This window comes from Pyrus communis, chromosome 9, assembly GCF_041283825.1.
Source record: "Pyrus communis isolate YQ-2024b chromosome 9, ASM4128382v1, whole genome shotgun sequence".
Taxonomy (NCBI): domain Eukaryota; kingdom Viridiplantae; phylum Streptophyta; class Magnoliopsida; order Rosales; family Rosaceae; genus Pyrus; species Pyrus communis.
In genome coordinates this window covers 9,870,853-9,898,756 of record NC_142573.1, presented here as the reverse complement: position 1 = coordinate 9,898,756, position 27,904 = coordinate 9,870,853, and the positions used below count along the sequence as shown (strand labels likewise).

Sequence of the window (27,904 nt, the reverse complement as noted above, 5' to 3'; positions counted from 1 at the left end):
TTTCCACAGAAATTGAATGAATAATTTGTATTTAAAACCAACTCTTAATTAATTATTGAAAACAAAGTTTGGAAAATGTTGATTTTAGAATTTAATATAATAAAAACGAATTTTAAAATAAAACAATTAAAGAGATTAACTAGAGAACAATTTAAAGAAAATCAATTTGTAAAAGCCTAGGGTTTTGCCGTCCCCTTAACAATCCTATGCAATTTTACCAACTACTTATGAATTTCCACGTATATGCTTTAAAAGTTAGGTTTTCCTAATGCATATCTTCCTTATGATGTCCAAGCGAAAACGTATATCTAAGATGTTGTTCACGTGATAATGTGATAATGTGAAAATACTTTGAAAATACTAATGTTTTCCTAATGTATAACTTTGAAAATACTGTTCACGTGATAATGTGATTCCATCAATGCTGCATGCATCCCTCACGTTTTTTATTTCAATTTTTATTTTTAATAATAGTGATTCCAAAGCTAGCTGCATCATGAGAGCGTGACCGTTTTTTCTTTTTCTTTTTCTTTTCTTAAGGGACATTTCAGACTTTTCCTTTTGGTGGACATCCCTGCTCTGCTCATGGGATTATAAATATGCATTACCTCTGATAGAAATGCTTTAGAGGAAAATCAAGAGAGACACAGAGACAGAGAGAGAATTAATCAAGTTCAGTGTAAAGATGGCATATAACGTTTTTGGCAACCCCATCACGGATGAAACTTTGAAGGGGATGCCAGAGTATGTCAACAAGCAAATAGGAAAATTAGACAGGGCACACGTGGCGTTGACTATGAAAAATGCCGACAAGAAGGACTTCAACGCTCGATCATATGTGGAGGAATTGAAGAAGCAGTATGGCGACGGAGTCTCCACACTCTGCCTTGTTTACAATGCAACTGGGGACACCATAAGATATGCTTGTAAGAATGATTGGTTTGGGAAGATCGGGAAGGCACCATACCCACCGCTGATTGCAAATGGTCAATGGGGTGCGTTTCTGCACGTCAATACTGCCGGAGAGTCTTCTGGATCCAATGCTGCTATTGTGTACCGAGGCCTAATGAATGTTAGCGACGAATGCGACTGGATGTTGTCTTGGAGAAACCCATCGGACAGTACTAGCTCGGCCAACACAGTGAGTATTACTGACTCCTTTTTGATATATTAACGATATTATATTATTTACACTAACGACTAAGGAAAATTAAACACATTTGACATCTTTTATACTTGCGATAACTGCAGGTCTATACAGAGATTCGAGAGCCTAATCACTTTGAACCTTATTGGAGTTATCTCCATGGTTTGTTGAAGAAAAGTCAAGCGTACAGCAAGGACACAAGGAATGGATGCGTGTCAATCATGTCAACTGGCATTGACACTTCCCCAGTTGTTGAAGCAATACTCACTATAGAAAATGCCTAAGTTTGTTTGTGCATTTGTAATACTTTATTTTCTCATATGTGTGGGGCCTTTCAATTAACCTGGGATGCATAAATAAATGGTGTCAACCAAATACTATCCCATGTTAATTCTATTACAATAATAGGCCTGTAGTTTGAATTTGAATCTTATTATGCATGATAATAAGCTTGATATTGTAATATTTCATAATAACGAAATGGATTTCGAGTGTGTATAATTACCATTTGTGCATTTACGTATATTTAGACAAATTTTGATCATTTGGTTAATCTAAACCAATTTAATCCATCAACATCACATTTAGTTTGAGATCGCCTTTGCACCATATCACTCTGCCTCACTGCCATTCTCCCCGCCGTTCTCTCTCGCCGTCTTCTCCCCTCTTCTGTAAAGTCACGAAAAACAAGAACCTCACATGGATGTTGTGTGGTTTCTTACTATGGATGCCTGAAAGGATGACTAATATCAGTTAATCCTACTAATTGTGTCTTTCTCTGGGATGCAATAAAAGAACAAGACTAATTAAAAAAAATTGAAGAACAGAGGCAACTATTTTCTTAAGCGAGTTTTAACGAAAAGCCCACGGTACTGTTCATTTTAACGAAAAACCACATTTTTACACTAGAAAGTACTATTCAATTTACCCTTTATTTTGTTCTTATCATTAAAACTTAAAGTTTTCAAACCATTTTCATTAGTTTTCTTTTTTCTTAATTGATTATAGCTATATATGTACAAAACATGCAGACATACACAACAATATAACAGAAATATAATTTTCTTAAAAACTTAAAATGACCAAATTACCTTTTCATATAAATGGGTTATTGCGAAGGCCTCTCTCGCGACCCCTGTTCCACGAAAGGAGAAGTTAAAATTGGAATCGCCTTTCAGCCTGTCTTACCCACCTCTCTCTCGCTACTCAATCTCTCTACATCTATCACAATTCTCAAACAAAGAAACAAGAAGTTCATCTAAAGCAAATTAAGAAACAAGCGGCTTCCATCTTCAGGAAAAGCTGAAAAGTGTGGATTGAGGTTTCAATAATCTTGACGAAATCTGGGGCATAAACCACCAAATCAAATTCTTCTTCCTCGATGCCATTTTGAATTGGACCTGAACAAATTCACGAAGCCAAGTTTCTTAACATGAGAAGTACAGACATATTGATATTAACAACAGGGCATGACCAACAGAAAGCTGGTAATATGCGTATATGAATTTGGTAGTACACGAAAAACGGCTTTTGATTTAGTGCTCGTAAAGTGAACTTGCCACTGTAGAAGAGAAATTTGGATTGACACAAGTGATTTGGGATTACTTGGAGTTTTTCTGGGTTTTTGTTCTCTTTTCCCCAATCTTTGTTGTGCTTGAACTTTGAGATTTCAGAGGTGTCGCGAGTTACCAAGTCCTGGCGGCAGGGGAGATTAGGCTGGGGAAGGAGGTGTCGGGGAGACATAGGGCTGGGTTAGTGGTGGGATTGAATTTCAGCTTGTATGGGATCCGGGGCATGCATTTTGCAAATTAAGCTATGTAGCTGTTGCGTTAGTTTTCTCCTTTTGTTCCAAGTGGATGAGGTTAGACCATCATGAGTTTGAGGTATTTGTCCTATCAGACTGATGAGTCCATATTATACCATATATTTTATCATATTCTTAGTTATAATTTATTAGTTATTTTGGTAGAATTTTAATATTTTGTTACATATTTTCAATGTAGGACATTCGACTTCCTCTGGAGCAAAAAGTGATCACACGGATGAATTTTGGAGTGATTCTAATTGGAGGAGGTTTGTGAGTCTTTCAAGATGATTGTATCAAAATTTCAAATTTTTCTACTACGCTGTTTAACTGTGGCGATGAATTAAAGGCTCGGCGCGCAGCTTTCCCAAATTGACGTTTCTAGACGTTTTGAGTATTTTGAAGGTTAGGATGATATATTTTAAGGAAGATTCCTTTTGAGGATTTGTAGAGGACGTCTCAAGCTTCAAAAAGAGACCTTTTGATACTGAGGTTCGCAAAGCTGGCCACTTTGATACTGCGTGGGACGATATCTACTCTGCCTTAGAGAGTTCTACCGTGACCACAGTGGACAAATCGAATGGATGCTCGTCAACCATGACAATTGGCACTGACACTTCCCCATTTGTTGAAGCAATACTCACTTTAGAACATGCCAAAGAACCAAACCCCACTACGGGACATGCCCAAGTCTCCCCCCAACCGTTGGAGTAATACCCATTTCAGAACATGTCTAAGCTCGTTAGATAATGCTTAAGTACGCACTCGTGAGTATTTATAGACCATTTTTCAGATTTGGTCTAATAATAATTCAACACATGTTTTATTGTTTTAAAAACTAAAAACACGTGTCATCTTTTAATTGGACCAAATCAAAAAATGAGTATACGTAGTCCTTACTAGCAAGTACCTACCTAAGTATTATCCCAGTTTGTTTGTGCATATGTAATGCTTTATTTTCTTGTATGTGTGGGGCCTTTCAATTAACCTGGGATGCATAATAAAATGGTGTCAGCCAAATACTATCCCATGTTAATGCTATTACAATAATAGGCCTGTAGTCTGAATTTGAATCTTATGCATGATACTAAGCTTAATATTGCAATATTTCAGAATAACGGAATGGATTCCGAGTCTCTATGTTTACCATTTGTGCATTTACGTACATTTAAACAAATTTTAATCATTTGGTTAATCTAACGTAATTTAATCCATGCAAATCAGATTTAGTTTGAGATCGCCTTCGCACCATATCATTATGTGCCTCGCTGCCGTTCTCCCCACCCTTCTCTCTTGCCGTCTTCTTCCCTCTTCTGTAAAGTCACGAAAAAAAAAAAGGAACTTCACATGGATGCTGTGTGGTTTCTTATAATTTTTTTGTTTTTGGGCACCGTGTGCATTCGTTTGATGGATGCCTGAATGGATGACTAATATCAGTTAATCCTACTAATTGTGTCTTTCTCTGGAATCCAATAGAAGAACAAGACTGATAAGAACAAAGGCGCCTATTTTCTTAATTTATTATATCTATGTACGAAGAACGCCCTTTTTCTCCATATATTTCTCATGCCAAGGCAAATTGAATATTAATTTTTGGAAAATTGAAATTCTCAATACAATTGTGAAAAGCAATTGAAGTTTTCGATCAATTCGGCATTGTGCGGTGGAAAGAAGTTGGGAAGACGGCGAGAAAGTATACCCCTAGACATATAGATCACTGCTAAGGTGAAAACGTGTATTATGTTATAGGGTAATTGCCTATTTAATTTATGAATTATCACTTGAGTGAAAATTAAGTTTCTAAACCATTTTTTAGAAGAATCGGTCCTTAAATTATAAAATCTGTCAATTATATCCCTAATATTAGATTCAAAGTTACTATATTCAATTTTCCGTCAATTTAAGTCACGTTACTTGCATGTGATACACATTGGATGGTATATTGGTAATTTTTTATTAAAAATTAGTGGATGGAGTTAACTTTGGAGGGTAAACTAGAGTTAGATTCACAACCTATATGAAATGTTAAGGGTTTATAGGCGAGAAATTAAAAGTCGGTATTACATTTTAAAACGTGTCAAGTGACTTAAGTTGACAAAAAATTGGATAAAATAACTTTTAATATAATAGTAGGGTTGAAATTAGCAATTTTTAATGAATTTAGGAACTTATTTTACCGAAAAATAATTCAGGAACTTAATTTTCACTGAGGTAATAGTTCAAGGGCTAAATCGGCACTTCACCCTATGTTATAATATGACGTGACTCATACAGTTCATTTTATTAGAGGGAAATTGACAGAAAGGAGCCATTTTCTTAAAGGAAGTTTTATTTGGACTCATGTTTCATCTTTTTACACCTAATTTACTCTTTACACTCATATTATTTTTTATTAAAGAATTAATATCTCTTTAAACCTAAATTTATTACCTAAACTACCCTCACAAATCCAATTCAAAATGTAAAATCTTCACACCTATTTATAAAATAAAATCTCTAATTGAATAGTTTTGTTTTCAAAGAGATTCATGATGACCAGAAAGAAATGTGAGTTGTTCGGGTTCTAGCGGTCAGAGTACTGTAATGCTAATTCTTTCTATCCTTGACACCTTTTGTAAAATTAAACAAAAATCCTCATGTTGTGCAGAGTGCAACGTGGTAGAAACATTGAAAGATCATTATGCCGCCATTCATTATGCCATTCATTATGCCATTAAAGCGCTTGTGAATATGGTGGATCATTTGGGTTTTTTTTTCTTTTCTTTTTTTTTTTTTTTTTTTCAATAGGAATTCTATTAATAAAGTAGCATGGAGAAGAAAATACAAAGAGACTCCTAACAAAAGGAGAAGATAAGTACAGTCCTGAATTGCCAACAATGCAGCCGCATGAGCTGCTTTGTTTGTAGACCTAGGAATCTAATTCCAATGAAGACAAGTGAACAAGCAAGCATGTCTTCCTACTTCTTCCACTATTCGAATGATTTTTCACAGACCTTTCAAGTTTCTTTTCTAAATTATTTCCATACCATTTTCAAAACGTACTTATTTTTTATTGGTGACATCTTATTTAATTTGCTAATTTAGTATCTCTAGCATTACTCTTTCGAAAAAGAACAACTCCATTGTTAATGTAAGTTGTCATTGTTTGTTTGATCAATTGTTTTCTAAAAAATTTGAAGCACTCCTAATTTTGGAACTAAATATTTGGGATTAGCCAGAATGAACGTAGGAGTGATGTAGGGTCTGATTATAGTGTGTGAGTTTATAGATAAATTTTAGTTTTATTATTAATTTTATCTTGTACTTGATAGTTGACACACCCCGACCGAAATCAAGGCGTGCTGGCCGTCACGTGAGAGTGACGTAACCATGTGCATAGTGCGGAAACAAAATGATAAAGAGAAATACGAATAAATAAAAACCAAACGACTAACAGTACTAAGATAACATGCTAGTGCGAGAGTAAGTGTGAAATACACATACAGAGCATAAATAGCCTAAGTGCAGTCCGACTGAACAAGTACTAATTAAACAACACCCAAGGGTGATCCTACATTTGTGTTGTTCTGTCAGAACCACCGTCAAGATCCTCGTGAACCACCAAAGCACTTCTCCCTAAAACCTAGAGGGGCACAAAATAGAAAGTATGAGTGGGCAAAAACAAAGCTTTTCAAAACCATTTCGATTATCAAAGCTAGTAACCCCTCGCCGTAAAACCTGTATAATTTCCCAAAAAATAGAATATATTTGTTTCTCAAAACCATGCTCAACAAGCTTTAATCATGAATTTGCCATGCCAAATATCTCAATATGAAATATGTAATCCAGGTGATATAAATCAATACAAATGATATATCAGCCGGAGTCACCTAACGTGACCTATATGGCTGAATCTAGAGCTTAAATCCACATCTCAACAACGATATATATATCTCATCAACAAAATGCCTGCACACGAGTCGAAACCACCTAAACTGGTCTGTACGACAAGCTGGGTATAAATAAATACGCTCTAGTGCTACAATCACGTGAAGGCTGTGCGAATTATCGCAAGTCACCTACAAGTCGGAACCACCTAAAGTGGTCTGTATGATAGGCTGGCATCTGCCTTGGATACAAGGTGAGCGTGTGTGGTGCGAGAGGTGAACAATCACGTGAAGGCTAGGCCCTCAACTCGGGCGGAACACTAACACCGGGGTGCAGGTCAATGAGCTCTCTAAACATCTCACAAAATCCTCAATTCACATAAACATTCGATAACTCACCTGGTACTTACCTGAGTGTCCACAGCGTCAACCATAAATATATAGAGATATACAGATAACCAAAAACCCACTCACTGGTATGTGGAAGGGTCTTAGCCCCCGAGCCTCGAGTGACTGCGCTCGTCCCCAGGATAGGTCTCACCTATATGCGAAACAACTATATAAACGTCAATTTAAAGCACATAAACAAAACTAGCTAATAACTTCTCATACATTACTCAAATGGGGTGCTTGAATATACCAACGTGATCTACTCAACCTCACGAACATCCCCATATTTATAAAATAATTTTTGGACCTCTCACGTGCCACCACGCGTGGCCAAACCCTAACTGAGCCTAACAGCCATTAGAAATATTCCGTTAAAATCTTAACAGAAGTTAACGGCCGTTACCTGACGCCATTAGAATATTCCGTCAACTCTAACAGAATATTCGTCTCCTTCTCCGATGAGCCTCGCCGGTCGCCGCCGTCTGCAACTTGAATTTTCGCCGGTTTCTGGAAAAATTTCGAAACTTCATATCTTCTTCAATTCTTAACCAAAATCCATGAAATTTGTCTCAAATTAAAGCTTACAATGAGTAGAACAAAACCATACCACTTTGGGGACCTAAAACCAACGGAAAGTCGCCTGAAAAACCTTCAATATTCTGGCCAAACTTGAAACTCGCCAAACTCAACTTCCCGACGTCCAAAACACTTCGTTTTTCTTCTCCGAGCTTCGTGAAGACGTTCTAAAGCTCCCTAGAAGCTTAAAAACTTCTAAAAACTTCACGATCACGAGTGCATGAACAGTGCTCAAAATCGGGATTCTTGGTTTCAAAGGTTTCTAAGGTTTCCATGTCCAACCACCACCACCATTTGACTCATAAGCTTGCAAAGAGTCCAACATACCATTCACGACCTTGATCTGTGATGTTTGAAAGGAAATTGAGGGTTGTCCGTACAAGTTGTATGGAAATGGAAGAAAAATCAGAGAAGGAGGAGAGAAAAGGGGTCAACGGGGAAAGGGATTAGTGTGTGTGTCCAGATGGCAACCACCAACCAAAAACAAATCACCCATGACACCAACTAACGTCCAAGGGCAAAATCATAATTTCATGCCATCGATAAAATAATTCGGGACGGGCTATCACAACAGTAATTATGCAATAGGATAAAAAAGACAATTAACATTTGAAATTTAAGTTGAGTGTAGAAAAAGTTATATGAGTTTAAATAAAATAAAAAATTTCTTAATTTTTGAGACCAAAATAGGATTTTTGAGATATGCGCAGAACATGCACATGTTCAACCGTATGATAGAAATAGAATTTTTTTTTAAAACTTAAAATAACCAAATTGACCTTCCATATAAATGAATTATTGCGATGTACTCTCTTGCGATCCCTGTTAAACCCCATCGGCACGGCGCGGGAGTAAGAGGAAGGAAAAGAAGTTAAATTGGAATCGCTCTTCAACCCGTCTCAACCACCTCTCTCTCGCTACTCAATTCTCAAACAAAGAAACAAGAAGTTCAACTAAAGCAAATTAAGAAACAAGCGGCTTCCATCTTTAGGAAAAGCTGAAAAGTGTGGATTGAGGTTTCAATAATCTTGACGAGATCTGGGGCATGAACCATCAAATCAAATTCTTCTTCCTCTATGCCATTTTGAATTGGACCTGAACAAATTCACGAAGCCAAGTTCTTAACATGAGAAGTACACAGTGATATCAACAACATGCATGACCAACAGAAAGCTGGTAATAAGCACATATGAATTTGGTAGTACATGAAAAACGGCTTTTGATTTAGTGATCGTAAAGTGAACCTGCAACCGTAGAAGAGAAATTTGGATTGACACAAGAAGTGAATTGGGATTACTTTGTTCTCTTTTCCCTAATCTTTGCTGCGCTTGAACCTAGGGATGGGCAACGGTTATGGGAGGCGGGTAACCGCAGTTATTTTATCCATAACCGTTTATGTTCAAATCCGCATAACCGTTTACCCGTTATGTAATTTCCTAAACGGTTATACCCATCAATAACCGTTTATAAATGGTTAACCGTACCCATAACCGTGTACCTATTTAACGTAAGCATTTAGTACCCGTTTACTCATTTACCCTCTTTAAACCCGTTTATCCTTTATTTTTCACCCTTTACCCCCCTTTTCACCCTTCTATATGTTTTTTTAACAACTTGAAAATTAAAGAAGAAAAGTTTGTCATAATTTTCTTTTTCTGACAATTAAACACCGTTATTGGTACATTTATCATACATTTCCGTATTTTAATTTTTTTTTTATCCTTATACCATTCCAATAATTGAAATAATAGTTTACTAACGATATTTTTAATTGTTATCAATGAAGGTAATATAAAATTTGCTAAGTATTCTTGGATTATTTAACCCATAAGGCAAAGTATTAACATAATATATATATATAATGGACCATGAAATTTAAAATGGTTAAGGAAAACTATATTATATTAGCTACAAAAATCATGCACTATAGTCAATAGTATTGATCTAAGTTTTGTCCGATAGGGAACATGGTTTGTGTTAATTTTACATATATAAAATAAACGAATAAACAGTTACCCGTTTATAACCATGGTTAATACTCATAACCACTCATTTAAATCTCACAGGTAAAGGGTTATACCCATAACCGTTTATTTATTTAAACAGTTACCCATAACCGTAACTGTGAAATTTAAATGGGTGGGTAACCGTGATTACCCATAACCAATGGGTATTTGCTCATCCCTACTTGAACCTTGAGGTTTCAGAGGTGTCGGGAGTTACCAAGTCATGGCCGCGAAGGAGATTAGGGTGGGGAAGGAGGTGTCAGGTGGGATTGAAGGGGATGCAAAATCGCAGAGTATCGAGGATGCGAGGTCAACAGAAAGGGTGGTGGGATTGATAACGGAGAAGGAGAAATTGGTAGTGACATAGAAGAAATCTTGTTTTGTGTGAACAAGTTAAAAATACGCACTATATACATTGTATGTACATTACATGTACACGATATGCACATGATATGCTTATAAACCTGAGCTCAACCCAAAAATTCAGAGCTCAAAGCTCTCTTTTGAAATCAGAAAATGACATAATGAGATGTAAGTTTTTACAATTTAAGTATGGGTATTTTTGTCATTTCACTTTTGTGCATGGAGTTTGCGTGGCCAATTTGTTCTTGCTACCAAGATTACGAAAATGGCCAATTTATATCAATTTCCCTAATAATTTGGTTCAAATTTGTGTTTAGTAAGAATCAAATCTATGACATTTTAATTACAAATGAAGAAGAATAGTACTAGACTGTAGTAATAAGCGACTTTAAATATGTAGTTAGGTTCTAAGGGCATGTTTACTTAACAAAAATGGAATAAATAAGGAATGCGAGAACTTAGAAATAAGAAAAGTAAGAAAAGAGAATTGGATCCGCTAGGGCAAATTTGTTAAAAAAAAAAAAAAAAAAAACTAAAATTTAAACCTCATATAGAATTATAACCACTATTTTAAGTGTATGATAATTATAATCAAAACTTAATATGAAAATACTAATACATCCTTACAAAGAGGTTTTCTAGAAAAAACCAAGATTCTTTGGGCGCTCAAATCTCTCTCCCATGGTTGGTCGTTACGGTACTAACCCTTTTGCAGAAGAAGACGTAGTCAATCCCTTCTCTGTGAGTTTTCTCTCTCGATGATTTTTGCTGTTGTTTCTTTTAAAATCAATTGAATTCGATTAGGGTTTTCTTATTTGGTGAATCTGGTTGCCTAGATTTTAGAGATTTTAAGATCTGAGTTTCGCAGTCAAATTGAGGAAGACTAGGGTTTTCTGTTTCTTTCGGTCTCTTTATGTTTTTGGGCCTAATCTCTTGGTTAGGCTTTCGACTGTTTTGTCTGGAAGGCCCACCTTTTTGTTGTATATTATGTTTGGGGCCTTGGCTTTGTAAGTTCTGGCTTGTAACTTTCGTTTTATGTTGGCAATAAATATGCCTTTCACTCTCAAGAAAAAGACAACATACGGAATCCCATTTCGAAAATTTCATGGGTTTTTACTGTGTATATTCAAATTTTAATTATATATGTTTGCCCAAGCAATTATGATTGCATCCTTGCATATGGAAATGGATCATCTCTGGATCCTTTCCTCTTAATTCAATAAGTTCGGGGAATCGACCATTGAAATTTGATCCAACGGCTACAAATAGGGGTCTATTTTAAAAATTATAATAACTGTAGCCGTTGAATCAAATTTAAATGGTCCAGATTCCCAGACTTTGTGGATTAGATGGAAGGGATCCTGAGAGGATCACTTTCCCTTGCATATACTTAACAGGGGTATATTAGTACTTTTATTTTATTTTTTTATTATAATTATTATAAATGTAAAAAGGTGGCTATGCATTTAGTACTAGGTCTAAAAGTATTTTACTTGTAAGTGACAGATTTTAGATTCGATTCTAGCCAAAGAAAAATTTGAATTACATTATTGCTAACTCATAAATGGTATTTAAACTAAAAAAGTATTTTTTTTATTACAAGCGATAATACTACTTACTACATGAACGAAGGGAACGAAGAGAATTTTGACCTAAAACACAGTGGATTGAAGAGAATGACTCTAAACAAATGCAACAATCCACCACTTGTCAATCAACGTAATTTATAAAATTTGATGGATTTGGACAACATAAATTAAATTGATGTGAGGTAACGAATTTCAGGTACGATATTAATCGATTTTCAAATTAAGAGATCAATATGATCAATTTGATCAATTTTAAGAATTATTTGTGATAAAAAAAATATTTAAAAAAAACCCTTCACTTTAACATCCTATAAAAATAAGTAAATTTTCTCTGACCCTGGAGAAAACCAATAATTGTAAAAGTACCTCCAGCCTCACTGCAATAATCACTGTTTCGGTACGCGTAGTAGCTCTAACCCTCCTCCGTTGGCGCCGTTGGCGGTGACTCTCTCTCTCTCTCTCCCCCTCCCTCCCTAAAACTGCGAATCCATATGATATGAGATGGTTAGGCCCTCCGCGAAGCACACATCGGCTCGGCTGCTGTTGATATGCGTCGCTCTGCTGGGGATTGCTCTGATTGCCGATTTCCTGTGGGCTTCCTCTCCTCGCTTTATCCGTTCTTATAACGACATTGCCGACAATTGGGCTTCTCCTGTCGATATCTCAAAACCCACTATCATCCCCTCCCCCAAGAAAACTAGCCATGAAACCCCCACCAAGGTATTGGGTTTGCTTTCTAGTTGTTGAATTCTTGTTTTTTTTTTTTTTTTTTTTTTTTTTAATGTGAATTCTCATCTGGGTTTTGTTTGGATTGTGGGAAAATGCGGTAAAGTTGATTGCTTTTCTTTGTTTGGTTGTTTTGTTGATGCTTCTTCGTGCTGCTATATGGTTTTCCGTGTGAATTTGATCTTAGTTTTGTATGATTTGGGAGGAAGTGTGCCTTTTTAGTTTGTTTGGTTGCTCATTTGAATCTCATTGACATTGTTGCTACTTAGTTTGCATGAATGTTTTCGTCTGGGAGTTGTTTAGATGGCGAGTAAGTGTGCTTTTCTTACTTGATGTGAGAATTGTTTGATTATTGAAGACGTTATTGGTAATTGTAAATTAAGATTAGTGTGTCTGTGGATTTCCATGAGCCCATTCACTCTCATTGTTGCGTGATTTTTGTCTGCTTGATGAGAATTCTTACCAGTATTGTTCGGTTTTTGAGAAATGGAATGCTTTTCGGGTTCCACTTGAAAATGTAGGAACAACACAAGCTATGAGAATATATCGTGAATTTCCACTCCTTTGAAAACAATACACTGTCCCTTTTACTCTCTTGTAGTATCCCTTCCTGTTATGTGAATTTAATGACCATTAAAGTTAGTCGATCCTTGTTTCAGCTGTGAATATTGACCATTGTTTATGTTACCTACAGGGAAGCGTCAATTACAAAAACGATACTGCTCCTGGAAGAGTTTTATCAGCAACCTTTGCTGATTTGCCTGGACCAGAATTAAAATGGGAAAGTATGGCTGAGGCACCCGTACCTCGTTTGGATGGAGCTGCTATACAGATAAAGAATCTTCTCTTCGTGTTTGCTGGATACGGTACCATTGATTATGTGAGAACATTGTTTTGCTCATTTACTAAGTTCTTTTTTATTGTTCATCCTATCTCTACTACGTGGTTCATGCTATGACCTTTTTTTTAGATTCAAATAGTCTCAGTTTCATATTTTTTACATCCAGCTTTTCATACTTGAGAAGATATATTTTAGCTTAACTTTGCCCCACTGACTATTGTAGAGATTGCTCTTACGTCTCCATGAGATCTTGTTGTAGTCCCTGAATGAAATAACCTTTTTATGCTTTTCTGGTTATAACGTTTAAAATTAATAAAGAATACTTATGGCTATTTATGGGCTATGTGACTTTTAGAAGTGAAGATCGATTAGTATAATGTAGAAGTACTTAATGTGAATACTTCACACTGTAGCAAGTGAGGGTAAATAAAAACTTAAAAGATAGAAAATAAAACTATGCAATCATGTAGAAACTGGCCATGTTTTGCATCAATATGCTTAACGAGAAGGATTTTATTAGACCTAAAGAAATTTGATAGATATCTCAAGATTTAGGACTATATTGTCGTCTTGCAAGTGGATTAGGGATTTCTAGGAGTGGCGATTAAGCAAAATTAAAAAACTGCTTTGGAGAATCGTTGTTCTTTGAATTTTTGGAATCCTGTAGTGAAAAAGTGAGATCAGATGGGGTGAAAAAGGGATTTTTTTTTTTTTTGTCTCGGGGGAGACATACTTTGACTTAATTGATATTGAGTAGAACTGTGGTGTCTTTTACGGGAACCTAGATCAAAGCATTGTAGTGTGATTGTGTTGCCATTCTGAAATAGTTGCAAGTTCATTATGTAATTCTCTGCTTTTTTTCCCTATTATAGAGGGACACGTTATCCCTATATCCATTTCAAATTAGATTTTAATGTTTATTACCAACAAAAAAAGCAAGGAAAATCACAAACTGCTTGCTGAGTGGTGACATCAAAGAATTAGCCTCATCTCAACTACTGGGGATTACCATTACCAACTGCTGCTGTTGGGGTAGATTAGCTATTTATTCACTTGTTCACCAGAAGGTCCAAAACTCGAAAAAGGCTGTAACTTTTTCTGTTTATTGTTTTGTTTAGGTACATTCGCATGTTGATATGTACAATTTCAGTGATAACAAATGGGGAGAAAGATTTGATATGCCAAAAGAAATGGCACATTCGCATCTAGGAATGGTAACCGACGGAAGGTACATATACATTGTCACAGGACAGTATGGGCCACAGTGCAGAGGGCCTACAGCTCATACGTTTGTGCTCGATACTGAGACAAAGCAGTGGCGGGACATGCCTCCTCTGCCAGTTCCTAGGTTTGTTTTTGTGTTTTCTGTTGTTAAACACCACCTTATTCTTGTAAAACTATTACAGCTGAATGTTAGTTAGTAATCAGAACTGGTAGCTCCAAGTTAATCTTTACGCGGTTTTAGATTTTTATTCTATTGGTTTGTAGTGCTGCAAAAACCCACACTCATATTTATATTAGTGTGCTCGCCTCAGTGCCCATATATGGTTTCTACTAGCTGATGAAAACTTCTGTACAGTTGTTGTGAACTAGGTCTTTGTAGTTTAAGATTTGCATTACTAGGTCTTTGTAGTTCAAAAGTAACTCATACATAGTTTTTCTTCTGTAGTTCATGCTTAGATTGTTTGGTTTTAACTTGGAATTTTTCAGGTATGCACCAGCAACTCAACTTTGGAAAGGTAGACTACATGTAATGGGTGGTAGTGGGGAGAACCGATATACACCTGAAGTGGACCATTGGAGTCTTGCTGTAAAAGATGGGAAAGTACTAGAAAAGGAATGGAGGACTGAAATTCCTATTCCCCGGGGAGGACCTCATAGGTCTGTTTACTGTCTTGAAAATACATAATATTAAATCATAATTTTTGAACTTATATACCAACAACCATAACTGAAGGTTCTGGGCAATCTGTTAGTACAAGTATTCTCTTGGTCATTTAATAGGTCCTCTTTTACACTTGTGAATCGATTCCAGATTGTGTCTGATACTTAGCAATGACAAAGGGCAATAACATGAAGACAATCACACATAATCCCTGCTTAGAATGTTTAATGAGCTAACTTTCAAAGCTCTGGTCAGAAATCCTAGAGTCAGTAGATAGAGGCAGAAAGGGCTTCTTGTTACTGGATACCAAATTACCAATGTATCAAAATTTCTCTCTCCTGGAGTGGTAAATGGTAAATGCAAGTGAAATGTGAAAACTGGTGGAGTAATTCCTTTCAATAATATTTGTGCTGCCTTGGGTGGTCCTTTCTGACATATTTTTTAAATTTTAAGACCTCTTCGCCCAACCCTCCCACTACAATGTGACCTTTTATTTGCCAATCTTGCTTTATCTATGGCATATCCCATCAACTAAAATTCACCAGTGTTCTCTGTCATTGGTATTTTCTTGTAGGGCTTGTGTAGTTGTTGATGATCGTCTTTATCTTATCGGTGGTCAAGAGGGTGATTTCATGGCCAAACCCGGATCACCTATTTTCAAGTGCTCTCGTAGGAATGAGGTAAGATGTTAACATATTTTTTATTCTTTTGTTATTAGTGAGTTTTGTTGCACCAGATATTCCTTTTTTATGTATTATCATTTGTTCAGATGGAAAAGGATCTACTACGGATCTTTTAGGCTTTTTAATACACATGCCAACACATATTCTACTCGCCCAGTTAGAATCATGCACTATTTACAAAGGAACCACTCAATTACTTACAAGAAGCTTCAGAGCCATACCCAAACATAGAATGAGTTTGGCAAGAACTCCCAACCAAAGGAGAAATCTGGACTTGTCCTCTTAAATAAGTTTCATTTTGTTATTTCTGATTGTTTCAGGTTGTATATAGTGATGTTTACATGATGGATGACGAAATGAAGTGGAAAGAGTTGCCTCCTATGCCTAAGCCAGATTCCCATATTGAATTCGCTTGGACTGTTGTTAACAACTCTATTGTTATCGTTGGAGGCACAACTGAGAAGCACCCTGTAACTAAGAAGATGACTTTGGTTGGTGAAATATTCCAGTTCAACTTGAATACACTGGTATTTCTGTTCTCCTCATTATACTTTTACGACACCAATATATATGCTTAATCGTTTACCCACACAAATGAACAAAAAAACCACTCAAAACAGCAAGGTAGTCACTGTTGATATGGAGATTATAGTACCACAATGTGTTCAACTACCTCATCTTTTTCTTTTAGTTGCTCAACTTATGCAAATAGGATGGTAGCTTGTATGTGGTAATTGATATAAATGCAGGCTTCATATTTCTACAAACAAGCTATAGCTTCTATAAAGGGGTCATAAGTTTCTTCTGTTATCGAAATCTCGGCAATTCTTCTAATTTGTTGTGATACGTATTACCCCTGTGCTCCTTATGTCCTAAGGGTTTAAGCTCTAATGTTAGTTTCTACTCTTCTGATTTTCGATAATTGCAGAAGTGGTCAGTTATTGGGAAACTTCCATTTCGAGTTAAAACCACACTAGTCGGTTTCTGGAATGGGTGGTTGTATTTTACATCCGGACAGCGAGACAAAGGACCGGATAATCCCCAACCAAAGAAGGTCATCGGAGAGTTGTGGAGAACGAAATTAAAACTGAACTCGTGATTGGTTCCTTGCTGTTGATTCTTGGGCACAATTGTTTTCTGCCGGTTTAACCATTCGTAGTCTCCAACCAATTATTCATTTATTAAATTTCTGGAATTGAAATGTTCTTCCCTGTTGCACCAAAGGGAATGTAATAGAAAAGTCACCTACTTATAGGCAATCTTGTGGACAGATACTACTTATGTCTTTCTCATTGGTGTTCCTCGTTATGTAACTTTGTATATTAACTTGAATTTCACGTGCATGATCATTACCAGAACAAGAGAGTTATCTCACGGGTTGTGTAATTACTGACGAGGCTTTTGACACGTGGTAGATACAGTCAGTGAGTCTTCCTGGCCCTAGAAGAGATGTATAACCGTGACTTACCACCAAGCAATCTCGTGGACAGATACTACTTCTGTACTTCTCATTGTTGTTCCTCGTTATGTAACTTTGTATATTAACTTCAGTTTCACGTGCATGATCATTACCAGAACAAGAGTGTTTATCGCAAGGAATGTTGAGAAAATTATCCCTAATGTGGCCCATCTTTCTCATAGGCTGCATAATTACTGATGACAGTGTTTGACATGTGGTAGATACAGTCGGTGACATCCAAGAATCTTTCATTGATGTATTTTCTTATGGGTTTTCCTGTATTGTTCGTTGTTATCGCTTGTGTTTTGGAAAAATGAAAGGGAAGTGACTTACCCTTTTTAGCTCGTACACACTCTTATTTAATTCTAGTTGTTGATTCCGTTTGATTTTTCAATCTGATTACCATAAATAGAGTTGTGTGAGAAGCTAAAAAGGATGTGAAAATTAGTTTCCAAAACGAAAAGCCACTTGAACACATGGGATAAAATTTAATTCAAGTTCTTTCGCTAATTTTTATTTTTATTTTTATTTGTTTCATGTCAAAAAATTTACCGTTGAGGTACATGTTGCTAAACTCTAATTTCGCATTTGAATTTAAAACGTAAATTATACCAAACTATATATTTTTAGGACAGCACGCAAGGTTATCAATACTCACATGTAATATAAGTGGGTGACAATTTTTTATTATTGATAAACCTATATACACATAATAACATAGTAAATTGAAAATATTTAGGTGGCCGGTCGCCTTGAAAAATCACTCATCTACTTACAAGTTAAACACTCTTAAACGAAGATTTTCAAAAGAGAAGGGAAGGAAACGATGTTGGATAAAAGCCTTTCAGTCAGAATCTCAATTCCTTTTTCTTTTTCCTTAAACAAAACATAATCTCAATTCTTAAGAGACGTAGAGAGTAAGTAATAAGCTACTATGTACAAGACATGGAGCAATGCACTGGCAACCATGAAAACACTTTCACCTCAGCACAAGCTCCACAAGCAGGAGCTCGCTGTCAAACCTCAGCCCGGCAGGGTCTGCCGGCTGAAGCAACCCATCCATCATTCCGCCAAACACAAACAAGTACCGCCCCGAGTTATCTGTGCAGGCTCGATGGAATGACCGGCATTTGGGCTTGTAACCATTTGCCTTCAACCTCTTCCACCTTTTTACCGATACCTGCATGGAGTTCAGCGTAGTTGGCTGCTGCATTGTAATGGATGGAGCTGCATTTATGTCTAAAATCCAGAAGTCATTTTTCCGGTGTCTGTACGAATCCTCTCCCCCACAGATCAGTAGATGGCCGCCTAACATGAGCGTGGCTGAGTGACCAACTCGTGGAAGAGAAACTCCTCCTGGAACATTTTGTAGCTCATAGCGTACTTGTACCCATTTCGGATTATCATCACAAATGTCTAAGAACCAGACATCATTAAGCACGTCGTAACGTAATCCTCTCCCACCAAATAAAACCGTTCGTGTTCCTCCAATGCAGGTCAGTGTGTGTCCCGAACGAGCTGGGGGACATGGATGAGTCCCGATTTCGTACCAAGTTCCAAACCGAAAATTTTCTGAGAGTTCCAACACCCATGTGTCACACAATCTCACACCGTGGAGCCCAATTCCTCCATGTATAACCATCTTTCTGCCGTCAATGCAGCACGCAGCAAGAGCCCCTCGCTGGGAAGGTGCGTCGGATCCCACAACAAGCAGCTTCCATGAGAGTGTGACACCAAGACTCTCATGGCATGCCACTTGCCCCACCCATGTATCATTGTGACGGCCCCCATTGTCATTTATTCCTCCAAACATAACAAGAAAATCATCAATTACAACACACGAATGCCCGAACCTACCACTTGGAATGCCAGAATTTATCTTCTGCCACTTCAACATTCTCCGAAAATCGTTACCAATGTATGCCACCCATGTGTCGTCTAGATGGCGTCCTAAAATAACAAACAACAGAAACAGAATAATCAGATATCAAAATTTGAAGTACATAACAAAGAAACACAAGCATGCCCAAACTAGGAACAAATTCAGAAGACAATTTATTTAAGATGGTGGTTGTTGTATAGTGTGTACAATTTTCATATATTTAATTTCTAAATGTCTGTAATAATTTGAAGCCCTAGCAAGGGGACCAACTGGTACACATCCAAGAATTATACGCGTCCTGAATTTTCCAGGGGAAGGTACGGCTAACTCTCTTACCTAGTGACCATGAAAATATTCGACGTAGAATACAGTTTTAGACATGGTGTTCAGTTATAGAAAGGCAGCCTCAAGCATCTTCAGTTGTTTATATTGTTTCTTAAACAATTTTATTGCCGTCTACAAGTTAGACACAGGCAATCTACAAAAGAGAGGCACTTGAATAGGGTTTTAGAAACCTATTAGATTGAACTTTCAGAATATCAAAAACGAACACACGAGTAATTTTTTTTGGATTGTTCACTTAATATTCTGCAGTCCTGCAAACATATAGGTTTCCTGCAGGAGGCGGATACAAGGACCAAACCAAGCAACGGCTTTGGAGTGGTCTGCTTGAGCCTTGAATGCTTTCATCATCCATAAACTAAGAGAAATGCATATATCGGAATCAGGAGAACCTTGGCATTAACACTAGTATCACTTTCACCTCTCTGATTAAGAAAAATATGTGCTTCCAAGATACATCCTGTACTCTGTTCAAACCAATATCTGCTAACTACAAAAATCTGAAAATTTTGGTTTATCTAAATAAGAAACCGGGAGGGGGAGGAGGAGGGGGAGGGGTAGGGGATTTAGAAGTTGAGCAGGTTGCCAAATATTCGTAAGGCCAGTGTTTCTAATGTAGACACCTTCGGTATCTGGTCAGTTTCAGGTTGGTCAGACTTCTAAAAGCCTTATTCCTACATACATATGATAACAGGAAATCAGTTGTAAATCCAAAATCTTCAGCATTACCCTGGTGATCCTAAACAATAAACAATTAGGCATCTCGTCGAGTAATGCTCACAATATCTCAACTCATTTTGCAAGATCAGCAAGCCTCCAAAACCTAAAAGAGACAGTAGAATTGACATCGAACAAGTACCAGGGGGCATGAAAACCTAGCAGACTCCATGCCCAATTAGGCACATAAACTAGTTATGAACATATAGACAACAATGCATGAGCAGTGGCTTCCATCTAGCCAATAGATCATAAAGTTCAATAAAACATGCAGTATAATTAATTAAAACCAACAAAATTAACAACAAATCATCAAACTCAAGAACACGAGGTATTCATGCAAGTGCTAGATTGATAGGGTCTTCCTCTTCAACCTACTACATATCGCGTTCAAACCCCTCCCTATCGCGTTCAAACCCTCCCCTCCTTAGTGTAGCTAGAGAAGTAGTACCACTTGTAATCAAAAGAAATATATCACAAACAAAACAAAATTTGAGAAGGGATTATTTTAAGCAAGATTAACTGACTAACCTCCCTCACATCCACCACCAAACAACACCAAGCAACCAGACACAAAATTTAGGGAATGAGAGGCCCTGGGACATGGAAATCCCAATCCCCCATCTGGGTCAGAAAGTTTACGGCAATAAACAGAATCAACCCTAGAGACTTGCTTGTAGAGCCTCATCCATGGCAGCTGCTGTAGGCCAAAGTTTGAAGCTTTGAGGGCCTCCACTGATTTGGGTCCCCAGTCCCTCCTGCATATGGACTCCCACAGACTGTCAGATGCTGCCAAAGCTCTGAACTTTTTGCAGGTCATGGCAAAACAAAGAATTGAATCCGCAGGGAGGCGCAGCAGGATTGTAAAGAGGTGGTCTTGGGCTAAGTTGGAAATTGGTGAGCCACTGGAGGAGTAACCGAAGCTACTGCTTCTGCTGCTAGTGCTGGTTTCTGCCATTGATGAAAGCTTGGGTTTTTGGGGTTTAATGGCTGTGTTGTTGAGGAAGTGGGAATTATAGAGGGATACAAAAAGGGGTTTTATGATTTGCTCAGATTATTGTTCATGGTAATTGGCAAAAGGAAAGGTAAATGTTTTCTGTTTTCTTTCTTTTCTTCTCCTTTCCATTGTTGGTTTCAGAAGATGGTACAACTTTGTTTGGGAAAAGAGGGAGAGGAGGATTGGATTGTAGTGCCCCTCTTGTTTGTTGTCTTGTTTTATGAAAATTATGAGCTTTTCAATTTCAAATTTCACTCCAACAAAGCATAGCTCATCTTTTATCTAGGGTTGTTATTGTGAGTTAACTTTGAGTTTAACCAGAAATTGAAGTTATGGGTTATGGGACAAAAATCTAAGTCTCTTCTTTCTACAGATGGTGAGCCAAGGGATTGAAACTCAAAATGTAAGCACCTACAGCAAGAAACTTGAAGTTAAAAGTAGTCAAAAAAAGAACATTTATTCTTGCACTTGAAGTCATGTATTCGACTCAGCTCTCTTTACTACGAATAATGTAAGCACGAACTAATTAAAAAGATCATGATACAATACACCCATTGCCAATATGAGTAACCGACTAGCTATCAGTTAAGTAGTATTTTTCTTTTCGACGTTAGAAGAAGTGATGCGCTTGAATCAAAGTGTTGCATGTTTTGACATGTCTAAATATATGAAGGGAGGTGATTTTTATACATCGTTTTTAGGTTTTCCCACACGCCTTTTTATTTCTTGTCATGAGATTTAATAAACAAACGAAAAAACAAAAAAAATGTTTATTTATTAATTCTTTCTTGATTTGCTTCATTATTACTGTTAATGTTTTTATCGATATTTTTTTTTTGTTGATTCAATAAAAAGTTGTGTTATACGAGAGACTAAAAAAAAGTGTACGTATATGATTTCCCATATATGAAACATCAAAACACAAGGCTTTCAAGTGCCGTCACATGAAAGCTCAAGTAGTTTCATGTCTCTATTTACAATGGTAAAATTGGTAATTTCCAAAGTTTCATGCATGTGGAGGATATGCTCTCCTACACAAGATTAAAACGTGTGTAGGTGCACCCGTATTAGATACCACATCTTTTGTAAAACAGCTCTCATAAATACATAAAAATTCGGTATTTTAGTTTCAATCGATGTCACGCTAGGCCCCACCTGATGTAACAGATATCCTAATTTGGCAATCTTATACTTATTTAGTTTTCTGACATCCAGCGGTGTGACATAGAATGTGGGGTTGTCTGTTCTTTTTGCAGACAAATCAAGGATGCAAGAGAGGACCATTGAAAGTCGGTGAAGTTATAAACTGCGTCTGCCAGGCACAAGCTGCGAGCTCATGGAATTTTGATGCTACCTGAGAATGTTTGTCCCGACGTTGAGATTATGTAATGACGTGGAGAAATCCAATCCCCTGACAAACGTGTGGCAAGGTGTGGACCGTTGGATCTGAAAGTTGGATTCTCTCAGAGGCATCTAATGGACCAATGATAGCTCCAACAAGATCAAGTTGGTAAACCCACGGCATATTATCCATTTCAAAGAGAGATTATCCACATTATTGACAAGATGGGATGAGAAAAGTCTAACGTCTTCCTCGCGTATGCGGGTCCAACGAATTGTTGTATTTATACGAAATAATAACCGTCTCGTAACAATGCGTCGCCGACGTAAAATACCGCTAATGTGACATCTTAGTACGAAAAATTCTCTCCTCTGCATTCGAGTTCAACAAAAGGGGACTGTATTGAACCAGAATCCAAAAGGTCCCCCTCTACGAGTCTTGCACGAATAGATGACGTGCCACGTGTAACCCTACCCAAGGCCAGACACAACATTCTCATACAACTAATCTTTTCAATATCCTGCTGAGTTACAAGCCGCGCTACTCTTCTCGTCAGATTCATGAAAATTAGGGTATCAAGACCAGTATTATATTGAAGCGCAAAAGTATTACTGAGAATAAAAATAGAGAAAAAGTAAGATGAGAGTAATCAAGAGGAGGCAGAGTTCAGTGAGTCTACGAAGAAGGGTGTCAGTAGCACAAGGGCCACCGAGCACGAGCAAGCAACACCTTGTGTGCAACTCCAAACTAAATAATGGAGCTATTACAATTCCTATAGGTTAACAGCATTATATGTAGCTTGACGAAACAGGGTGCGGTTATTTTTACCCCAGTTCGACACAACAGCGACTTGTTTTACAGTCCATCCACACCGATCTGTCCATTCTCTTGTAAGGAAATGCATCACGAGCAAATCACCGTCATCACTCATCACTTCTATAACTTAAATACTCGGCCTTTGTTTATCAGCTTTCGGAGAGCAACCTTCGCTTCCTCCAGTGTCTCGACAGAATGGCCTTCGTCAAATGATATCCTCTGTATGTTGAACTGCAAATGGAGCGGAAGATGATTTTTTGAATCATAAGAAACCGAGGAATGTTAGAGATTTAGAAGGTTGTTACTTTAGAAACCTACCTGTGCACCTTGGCGGACCCGAATATCAGTTCCCTTGCTGTCTATGGATATGAGAGCAGCATCATCCACCTCAGACTCGGCAGATAAAAGCTCTTTTAGGGGCTTTGAAAACATTGCATTGAGTTCCTATATGAATAGAAAATTAAAACTGGGTAGGCCTAACTGGCAAAGAGGAGTGATATGCAAATTTGCAAAATTTACTTGGGGGAAACGACATCAACTTAAAGGCCCCATACAAGCAGATAAATACTAGCATGCTAAAAGTTGACCAAGATCTATTGAGAGCGTATTCAAAACACAAAAGAAATATCCCTTACAGCCTTATGTATGTGCGTGTGATTAACATTATTGAAAATTCAAAAGTCTATTTGCCCCTTTATATAATTTCCTCTCTAATAAAATAATTAAGAGTATTTACCTTCAGGTTCTGCTCCCCTCCATCAACTGCAATCCTATCAGGCTGCAGGGCCTCGTATTCTTTGACGTCAACCCAAGCAACAGTGCCGAAGCCACCAATGAAATATATGTCACTGCAAGAAATAAAAAGAATACAAGTTCCAGCATGCCAAGAAATGCATTTAGTACCACTTATGATCGTCTCAGAAAACATGGAAATACTTGGACAGAGTTATTCCTCTACATGGTCAACGCATCACCTAATTCATCCTTGCGAATAAATTCCCACTCCAATGCGCATTACTATTGTGCCCTAAAAGTTCCATTCTGTAAGAACAAGCAAAAGAGAAAGGCCGCATCCAGCACCATGGATTCTACCTAATGGTTCGCGGTCACAACTTTACCACCTAATAAAAAATACAACTAGCCTGCCCCAGTTGTAAATGGACAACGCCTTTACGAGGACCTTGACACAGGTTTACTTTCAGGAGTCCATAGAAGGTTCCTGTCCCAAAATGGTTTTGACAATTTATGGTTCGCAAGAGCACTAGCAGTCAAAATCCAATTACAGACACAATGCAAAGAAAACAGCATGAAACACAAGAACCTTTCTCATCAAGGAATCAACATAAATAACACTAATTACTCAAGCCAAAACAAACAAACAACCTTATGTTCTGCATCCTGAAGTAGTAGAAGTTTCCCCATTGTTGAGAAGGCCCCTGTTGATGCTTTGCTATGTATTGCTTATGAGCCCATTCCTACAAACACAGCCAAATGCAATGAACCTACTGCTAATTGTCTAGTAATACATTGCTCTCTATCACACATATTTAAGCAGACATGCAGCAGCAACAGCTGCGAGTTAAAAGTATGCTGACAACTCAAATTTTCCATGACTGGTAAGAAGAGTGCACCAAATGGGATGCCTGGGACACTGTAGTCTTCAAGCTCAGCACATTCTAAGGTGAGAGCTTCTTGTTGCAGATAACCACTGGCTAGAGGAAAAAAACAAAATTGTGGCCAGGCAACCAAATATGTCCTTGCCAGGGTATGAGTTAGAAAATCACCTGTTGATGCTCTGGAAGTGGGTAGACATCACCAAAAATGGTTACCCTTGCATTTGACAAGCCGCTCCATCCAGGAATCTACAAGAGCTAACTTTTAACAAAATCCAAATGGAGAAAAAATAGACTAGAAGCAATCAAATCACTAACCTGCACAACAAGTGTGCATCTTGGATCAGCTAACAAATTCCTTGTGTGGATGGCCAACGGTGAAAACGAAAATATAGGATCTGCATATCATTGATAAATAATAGCTTTATCGGCAGAGGTCCAAAATACAGACCAAAAGAAACAAACTTGTTTATGGTTCAAATTGTCAACCAACATAAACAAAGACACAAAAGACTCTTAAATGGCCTCTGTACGATTGTTCAGGTTGTACAAACAAAAAGAACATAGTAAGAGGACTTTAAGACCACCTAGACTTTAACTTTACATGCAAATTCTTTTTTATTGAGGAATGACAAAGAACTGGTTAACTAAATGTAAAAGTTCAATAACTTACGCCCTGATGAATCAGGTGCAAAATCAACTAGAGAACCAAATGGATATCCTTGTCGCCGATGGTGCATGCGAGACATTGTGGTGCACAAATGAGCAAATCTGGCCTTGAATTAAGAAGCAAGACGTACTTAGAAGCTTAAAAATAAAAAATCAACTAGCAAGATAAATCTTCTCCAAGTGAAGATATTGTGCATCTTAAGAAGTTAAACATAAATAATTAAAAAAAAAAAAAATGTTTTTACCTGCTCCATAAGATTGCGTACAGCTAAGGCGGGACGGGGTAAACCATGAACTGAAGTTGCACTCTGCACCCCGCCAGAAATTGGAGTTCTAAAGAGTCCAGCTCTTGTTCCACCTCCTGCTCCACTTGCAGAAGAGGATGTAAGAGACATATCTACCATTAATGCCTCATCCACATTCTTCTCGCTACTATCAAAGTGATTTAAATCACCCTTCAGAAAAAGAAAAACAGAAAACAGAATATGGTCAGAAACAATTATAAAATTAGAGAACTACAAAACAGATACGTGCAGAAAAGACGCAACTAACACTGCAAAACAAATGTGAGAGACCTAATTGTCCATTCTTAAATTTTTTTCATGCGTTCTAATTCCACACCAAAGCTATACTACACTTCAAAAACTACCTTGTGCTAAAGAGGCCATTCCTAAGCAACATTAGAGCTTGGCTAGCTGTTGAAAATCACTTAACCACAAAACAAAGGGTGCAAGTTGGCAAGGCAGGCAATGCTCTATGGTGTCCTGAACTCACGTACTTTCCAAATGTTGTTCTAATGGCTGGAGGCAAGAAATCCAAGGTTTTAAGTTAGATTTTCAGTCCCATTCACAGACAGGCATTGTGAATTGGCTAAATTCGCTTTGTGACTGTCTACTAGATTCTCTGTTTTTTTTTTTTTTTGGGACCAATCTGCCGTATCAACTATGGTTAGAAGGAATTAGACAATATTCACATCCTGCTCCAGCACCGAGGGGCGTATTTCTAGAAGAGCCCTTGTAGATATAATTGTTGAGCAATGTTTTGTGAAATATCAAGAATAAATCAAAATTTAGCTATCTATGATATCAATGATACTTGACAGTCCTTGCTTGATAAAGATTGTTGATTTTTCAGCAAAATCAATATCTGAGTTCCAATACATATGTGAATTGGCAATATGGGGAGTACACCAATCACTTATAAGCACATCCAAGGTCCCAACTTTTCCCGATGTGAGATTCCCTCTCAACACAACCCCTCACTTGTGGTAAAATTTTCAAGCCTAGCACGTGGACAACACAGATCGAGTGACGTGTGGCTGTTAGACTTCACACATGGGACAATACCATGTAGAAATATGAGACCTTGAATTAATAATTTACAATCGGTTTGACATAACCTGGACGGAATCCTAAAATAAAATAAATACAATTAACACATTACACTCCTAAAATTACAGAGAGGATTCCGGGTTAATTAATTCTATTCTAACAAATTCTTCGCTTTTTCTTCGATCACAAAAGTTTACAAGTCTTACGAATCAAAAACTAAACCAATATGAACAGCACTCCAATTTCCACTTCCCACAACAACTTAACAACAAAATACGAGTTAATCAAAAGTTTAAATTAATAAATAAACACTCACACAGAGAGTCGCACACAATTGCTGGGAACTTTGCAAAATTAACATACAAACAAAATATGTAGAGAAAGATGCAAAAGCAGATACCTGAGAGAGAGAGTGTGTGTCTTCAGAAAGCAAGCCGAACCCATTATTCAGATTCCTCAGCTCTTCACTTTCGCCGGAGCCAGAGGCCTCCCCGGAGAGAGCTCGAACCCGAATCCCCGAAAAACGACAACTTTGACCGACTTTTAGAAATCCACTTCGATTATTCGGCGTTTTGATTGAAGTGGGGTTGTTTAGAACTGGGTGCGCCTCCGGGACGAAGGCAGAGCTTGTGAGGGCTTCCATGGGAATTACACAGACACAGGAAGAGTGTAGATTTTACGGAGGCGAAAATTGAACGAGAGATTTTGGGGTTTACAGATGGTGATCGTATTGGGTTTGTGTTCTGTGTGCCCCCAAAATCTGTGTTTTTTGTGCGTTTTTAGAAGTGGCATGCAATGGAGGAAAGTGACCTAAAATCAAATAAAGCCCAACCATGAATAATTTTATAAGAATCTTAATA

The 27,904-nt window shown here is 37.4% G+C and overlaps 4 protein-coding genes and 1 long non-coding RNA gene across 6 annotated transcripts; 2 read left to right on the top strand and 3 right to left on the bottom strand.

Moving 5' to 3' along the window:
- The first annotated feature begins 632 nt into the window (after positions 1 to 632).
- Positions 633 to 1,651, top strand: LOC148694210 (23 kDa jasmonate-induced protein-like). The gene is made up of 2 exons (XM_088700468.1): positions 633 to 1,141; positions 1,252 to 1,651. Exons 1-2 carry the CDS (start codon positions 686 to 688, stop codon positions 1,429 to 1,431), a joined length of 636 nt encoding a protein of 211 aa, XP_088556594.1. The 5' UTR covers positions 633 to 685; the 3' UTR covers positions 1,432 to 1,651.
- Positions 1,652 to 1,856: 205 nt separating this feature from the next.
- LOC148694209 (uncharacterized) lies at positions 1,857 to 3,018 on the bottom strand. The gene is made up of 3 exons (XR_015966965.1): positions 2,753 to 3,018; positions 2,239 to 2,547; positions 1,857 to 1,878 (listed from the first exon to the last, which is right to left on the bottom strand). It is a non-coding gene; the product is annotated as an uncharacterized LOC148694209 (long non-coding RNA).
- Positions 3,019 to 12,074: 9,056 nt separating this feature from the next.
- LOC137739767 (Galactose oxidase/kelch repeat superfamily protein) lies at positions 12,075 to 17,237 on the top strand. 2 transcript variants are annotated; one of them, XM_068479472.2, is made up of 7 exons: positions 12,075 to 12,461; positions 13,162 to 13,347; positions 14,427 to 14,656; positions 15,019 to 15,189; positions 15,768 to 15,873; positions 16,197 to 16,403; positions 16,805 to 17,237. In XM_068479472.2, exons 1-7 carry the CDS (start codon positions 12,243 to 12,245, stop codon positions 16,973 to 16,975), a joined length of 1,290 nt encoding a protein of 429 aa, XP_068335573.2. In that variant the 5' UTR covers positions 12,075 to 12,242; the 3' UTR covers positions 16,976 to 17,237. The 2 variants fall into 2 exon arrangements, with proteins under 2 accessions (XP_068335573.2, XP_088556587.1); XM_088700461.1 differs by lacking the exons at positions 16,197 to 16,403; positions 16,805 to 17,237 and adding an exon at positions 16,034 to 16,186.
- A 913-nt stretch (positions 17,238 to 18,150) lies between these two features.
- On the bottom strand, positions 18,151 to 21,534 carry LOC137740251 (F-box/kelch-repeat protein At1g51550-like). Its single transcript, XM_068480098.2, has 2 exons — positions 20,808 to 21,534; positions 18,151 to 19,285 (listed from the first exon to the last, which is right to left on the bottom strand). The coding sequence occupies exons 1-2, from the start codon at positions 21,232 to 21,234 to the stop codon at positions 18,315 to 18,317; spliced, it is 1,398 nt and encodes a 465-aa protein (XP_068336199.2). The 5' UTR covers positions 21,235 to 21,534; the 3' UTR covers positions 18,151 to 18,314.
- Positions 21,535 to 23,182: 1,648 nt separating this feature from the next.
- Positions 23,183 to 27,883, bottom strand: LOC137739688 (uncharacterized). Its single transcript, XM_068479352.2, has 9 exons — positions 27,445 to 27,883; positions 25,959 to 26,168; positions 25,718 to 25,820; positions 25,363 to 25,442; positions 25,216 to 25,293; positions 24,815 to 24,906; positions 24,168 to 24,279; positions 23,750 to 23,875; positions 23,183 to 23,662 (listed from the first exon to the last, which is right to left on the bottom strand). Exons 1-9 carry the CDS (start codon positions 27,685 to 27,687, stop codon positions 23,552 to 23,554), a joined length of 1,155 nt encoding a protein of 384 aa, XP_068335453.2. The 5' UTR covers positions 27,688 to 27,883; the 3' UTR covers positions 23,183 to 23,551.
- Positions 27,884 to 27,904: the final 21 nt, after the last annotated feature.

What these genes read in the sequence shown, in the direction of transcription:
- LOC148694210 (XM_088700468.1), top strand. Translation starts at nt 686, where the DNA reads ATGGCATATAACGTTTTTGGCAACCCCATCACGGATGAAACTTTGAAG. An exon ending in GTACTAGCTCGGCCAACACA is followed by an intron (nt 1,142 to 1,251) that starts GTGAGTATTACT and finishes CGATAACTGCAG; the next exon opens with GTCTATACAGAGATTCGAGA.
- LOC137739767 (XM_068479472.2), top strand. Translation starts at nt 12,243, where the DNA reads ATGGTTAGGCCCTCCGCGAAGCACACATCGGCTCGGCTGCTGTTGATA. An exon ending in CCTCCTCTGCCAGTTCCTAG is followed by an intron (nt 14,657 to 15,018) that starts GTTTGTTTTTGT and finishes GGAATTTTTCAG; the next exon opens with GTATGCACCAGCAACTCAAC. An exon ending in AGTTCAACTTGAATACACTG is followed by an intron (nt 16,404 to 16,804) that starts GTATTTCTGTTC and finishes CGATAATTGCAG; the next exon opens with AAGTGGTCAGTTATTGGGAA.
- LOC137740251 (XM_068480098.2), bottom strand. Translation starts at nt 21,234, where the DNA reads ATGGCAGAAACCAGCACTAGCAGCAGAAGCAGTAGCTTCGGTTACTCC. An exon ending in TGGTGGTGGATGTGAGGGAG is followed by an intron (nt 19,286 to 20,807) that starts GTTAGTCAGTTA and finishes TTGTTATTTTAG; the next exon opens with GACGCCATCTAGACGACACA.
- LOC137739688 (XM_068479352.2), bottom strand. Translation starts at nt 27,687, where the DNA reads ATGGAAGCCCTCACAAGCTCTGCCTTCGTCCCGGAGGCGCACCCAGTT. An exon ending in ACACACACTCTCTCTCTCAG is followed by an intron (nt 26,169 to 27,444) that starts GTATCTGCTTTT and finishes CTTTTTCTGAAG; the next exon opens with GGTGATTTAAATCACTTTGA. An exon ending in TTCAGGATGCAGAACATAAG is followed by an intron (nt 24,280 to 24,814) that starts GTTGTTTGTTTG and finishes TATTTCTTGCAG; the next exon opens with TGACATATATTTCATTGGTG.